The sequence below is a fragment of the Crocuta crocuta genome, unplaced genomic scaffold, assembly GCF_008692635.1.
Source record: "Crocuta crocuta isolate KB4526 unplaced genomic scaffold, BGI_CrCroc_1.0 scaffold241, whole genome shotgun sequence".
NCBI lineage: Eukaryota > Metazoa > Chordata > Mammalia > Carnivora > Hyaenidae > Crocuta > Crocuta crocuta.
The window spans coordinates 2,845,393-2,849,742 of record NW_027527807.1 but is presented as its reverse complement, the minus strand read 5'-3'; the positions used below and the strand labels follow the sequence as shown (position 1 = coordinate 2,849,742).

General features: G+C 47.6%; 1 protein-coding gene across 2 annotated transcripts in view; it reads right to left on the bottom strand.

The window, feature by feature from the left end:
* ARHGEF6 (Rac/Cdc42 guanine nucleotide exchange factor 6) overlaps positions 1 to 4,350 on the bottom strand; it is a 111,529-nt gene that overhangs the window by 41,962 nt on the left and 65,217 nt on the right. Inside the window, exons 8-9 of one of the 2 annotated variants that reach the window (XM_077774029.1) lie at positions 1,274 to 1,293; positions 367 to 485 (exon numbers count right to left, since the gene is read on the bottom strand). In XM_077774029.1, the coding sequence (XP_077630155.1) occupies positions 367 to 485; positions 1,274 to 1,293 (139 nt within the window). Of the gene's footprint in view, positions 1 to 366; positions 486 to 1,273; positions 1,294 to 1,539; positions 1,567 to 4,350 lie in introns of those variants that run through there. The other variant, XM_077774019.1, reaches the window with a different exon arrangement.

Here is a 4,350-nt window from a genome sequence, read left to right as displayed (position 1 = left end):
AAACAGGCTCCAGGTTCTGAGCTGTTAGCACAGAGCCCGACGCGGGGCTTGAACCCACAAACTGTGAGATCATGACCTGAGCCGAAGTCGGATGCTTATCCGACTGAGCCACCCAGGTGCCCCTAAAAAAAAAAATGTTTTAATATCTCTCTTATTCTCTTTTGCCTGGCTGAAATACAGGCTTGAAGTGCCCTCGTGAACATTCACAAAATGCCACACTCTTTGCACTCTCAGACCGTGGGCAAGAGTTTGCGTCCTGGCAGGCAAAGGTCAGAGGGAGCGTGAAACTTTCCGGTTTATATGTAATGACATGACGCTGACGTTATCTTAATTTATTTAGCAACGGGTATAAAACGTAAATCTTACTTGTTATTGGCCTGCAGGGGTCTTAAGTAAGTGACAAGTAGCGACTGAAGTTCTTTAGCATAATCCTTTTCAGTGTCCAAAATGTTCTGTAACACCTGTGGAGAAACAGAGGTCAAGGGCTTGTATTTGTCGGGACAGTCCCAGGTAAGAAAGAGCTTTTAACCAAATTACTAGGCTAGCACTGTTGAGTGAGAAGCACAAAATCATTGTTTTGTGCTACCAAACTAGCACTTTGTTTCATTCTAGCAAACTACTTTAATGATTATGGGTATGTTCCGTAAGTCATATGAATACAATTCTTCAAAGTTACCCAGACCTGGAGGGGCCTGGNATGAAGTCCAGCTACCCTAAGATATGCAGAATCAATGTCAGGGTAATTTAATGATAATGGAAGTCAAATGCCCCAGAAGATTTTTCTTTAGGTTAGGTTTTTGGTAAGACCTTTAAGGGACAAAACTCTGAGGCCATGGTGAATTTTTAAGTAGAGTTAAAACTAGTCTTTCAAGAAAGGTTCAAAGGTGCTGGGATGATCGATTCCAAGACAAGACGAGGCAGGAGTGTGAGGAATTTGGCAAGGGGAGTAAAGCCCACCCGTATTATGAATTAAAACCAAATTAAATTCTTCTAGGCAACACAACCCATGTACAGTCCACCATCCCTCTTGCCCCACCGGTTCTGGGGGCCCGGCCCACCCCCAGCCTCTTCCGGGGGGCAGCTACAACCTTCACTTCAAACTCCTAGAGACAGGCAAGCTACCATTTTCTTTTCTTTTCTTTTTTTTAATGTTTTATTTACTTCTGAGAGAGAGAGAGACAGCGTGAGCAGGGGAGGGTCAGAGAGAGAGGGGGAGATACAGAATCTGAAACAGGTTCCAGGCTCTGAGCTAGCTGTCAGCACAGAGCCCGACGCGGGGCTCGAACCCACGAACTGTGAGATCATGACCTGAACCAAAGTCGGATGCTTCACCGACTGAGCCACCCAGGTGCCCCAAGCTACCATTTTTGTACCTTTTCTCTCAAATCTCCTAATTCATTCAACAAACATGTACCGAAGGCCTACTCTGTACCTAATGCCACGCTGCGTGCCGGAGCCTCCACTCTGCTCGCAGGGGGAGACGTTAAACAGAGGCTCGCCAGACAGTGTGACGCATTCTTAGCCGGGACGCATACTCACCGGACAGTCCATGACGATCTGCCTTCGAGAGGTGGGGCGAGCCAAGCAAGCGGAGGCCCAGGTAACTGTGAGCTTTGGGGGGGACACGACCGGACTGCAGGGTGGCTGTCCAGGCTCTGCTCCCGACTGACAGCTTGCTACAGGTTCAAGGCTTCACTCACCTCACCTCAGATTGTGACATTTCACCTACCTCAGGGACCATTGTGAAGAGGCAAGGAGACACTGTGCAGGTAGGTGCTGAGTGAGCGGGAAACAGTCCCACCAACATAAGCGGACAGGAAAAGGTCCCCCCCCCACCCCGACAGCGCTACTGACATTTCAGGCCAGGCAACTCTTCGCTGTGAGGGGACGTCCTGGCCTTCTCTACCCACGAGGTGCTAGATGCTACCCACCCCCTGCTCCGGCATGCCAGTGACACGCGTGTCCAGGCATTGCTCGGGGTCACCGAGGGACAGTACCGCCCCTAGGTCAGGATCCCTGCTTTGGAGGGACGCAGTCCACAGGGGCTTCTAAAGCGAGGCCTTAAGTCACACCACCTCCACCTCGGCCATTTATGTCTCCTTTCAGTGCCCGTCTTCCTCCGAAAATACTCTTGAAAGGCGTCAGTGGACATAAATCCTGGGGCCTGGAGGTGCTACTGCTCCCTGAAGTGAATCCGATGACGGGCCGGAAGTGCTCCCCCCGCCATAGAAAGTTGAGGCACCCGAAAGGAAGCTAGCAACTATCTTGAGACGAACAAAAAAGAACACACAACGTAAAACCACTCATGGGGTGTCGATGACGCAGACACTAGATGCCGTGAATGTCTCTATCAACAAAGAAGCAAGAAGACTTCTGGTTCCTAGACCAGCATTTAAGGGGCTTGGAAGTCACTACTCCATCCTAAGAGCCAGTAGGTGAGCCAACTCCCTGGGGAGAAAAAAACAACAACAAAACACCTAACTTTTCTTCCATCTCTCAGGGAATTGAGGTCACCGGGGGAAAAGCTACCCCTAGACCTGGAGAGACAGACAGACCGGCAGACACAGAAAACCCATGAGCAGAGGCCTCCACGGAACTCAGTAGCAGGGCAGGAGTCTTGAACTGTAACTGAATTTTGGGGGGGCTCAGCGTGGCCCAGTCTGAGAGTTGAAAACTCCCAGGGGGCCCAGTCACACGGCAGCCTTGAGCTTCACCTCCGCTAGCTCTACCGCTTGTCTCAGTGAAGTAGGAGGGAAATCTCCGTCCTGTCTCAGAAATGGGCAAGAGGGGTAGCCATTTTAAAATAGGCCACAGCTTCTGCTCATCCTAACAGGGTCTGCCCTCAAGAGAGAAACTACTTGGGGCGCCTAGGTGGCTCAGTCGGTTGAGCGTCCAACTTCGGCTCAGGTCATGATCTCGTGGTTTGTGGGTTCGAGCCCCACATCGGGCTCTGTGCTGACAGCCAGCTCAGAGCCTGGAGCCTGTTTCAGATTCTGTGTCTCCCTCTCTCTCTCTGCCCCTTCCCTGTTCATGCTGTCTCTCTCTCTCTCTCTGTCTCTCTCTCTCTCTCTCTCTCTCTCTCTCAGAAATAAATAAAACATTAAAAAAAGAGAGAGAGAAACTACTTGACCAGAGCTTAATCTATCAGGTTTGAGCCTAACCTAGCTAGGGGAAAGGAAGTACGTACCCCAGTCCATCTAGCCATCCTGTCCCACCGAAGGGAGGAAAGCTGCCTGGGAAACACTGGCGAAGTTCATAATCTAGAGACATAAACTCACCAAAACACAGACTTCATCACTGGGCTTCAGAATACCACCCCTGGCCCTGCGCCTTGTCACCATATTACTAAAGGCCTATATACTGCAATTCCATGTACGTCAAGTTTGGCTTCCAACAAAAAGTGACAAAGCATACTAAAAAGGCAAAGAACGGGGGNAAACATTAAAAAAAAAAAGGCAAAGAACGCAGTTTGAAGGCACAGAGAAAACATTAGAACCATGGTCCGATATAACAAGAACATTGGAATTATCAGACTAGGATTTTAATGTAACTGTGACTGACACGCTAAGAGCTCTCATGAAAGTCGACAACATACAGAACAGAAGAGAACTGTAAGCAGGATGAGAGAAATACTTTAGAATAAAAATGAAATGGTCGAGGTCCTAAACCCTCTAATAGAAATGAAGAATGCCTTTGATGGGGTCTCATTGGTACACTGGCCCACTGAAGAAGGAATCTCTGAGGGGCACCTGGGTGGCTCAGTNTGTGGATATGACAATAGAAGATTTCAAAACTGAAAAGCAAACAGGAAAGAAAAAGACTAAAGTAAATGGAAGAAGAAACTGAAGAGCTGTAGGAAAACATATGTTTAATGAGAATACCAGGAGAAGAAAAAGAGAAGGGGACGGGAAAAATACTTGAAACAACAATGGCTGAGAATTTTTCTAGATTCATGTCAAACACCAAACTACAGATCCAGGAAGCTCGGAGAACACCAAGCAGGATAAATGCCATAGANACTAGCCATGTCATATTCAAACGCCAGGGAAAAACAAAGATAAAGAAAAAGTCCTGAAAGAAGCCAGAGGAGGGGGGAAAAAAAACAGCTTACCCACAGAAGAGCTAACATAAGAATTCTATTCCACCTATTCTCAAAAACTATGCAAGTAAGAGAGGAGTGGAGAGAAATATTTAAAGTGCTGAGGAAAAAAAAGTGTCCCCAACTTGGAATTCTGTACCCTGTGAAATTTTCCTTCAAAAGTCAAGGAAAAATAAAGACTTTCCCAGGCATACAAAAATTGAGGGAATTTTTTGCCAGTGAATCTGTCTTGTGAGAAATGTTTCCAAAAA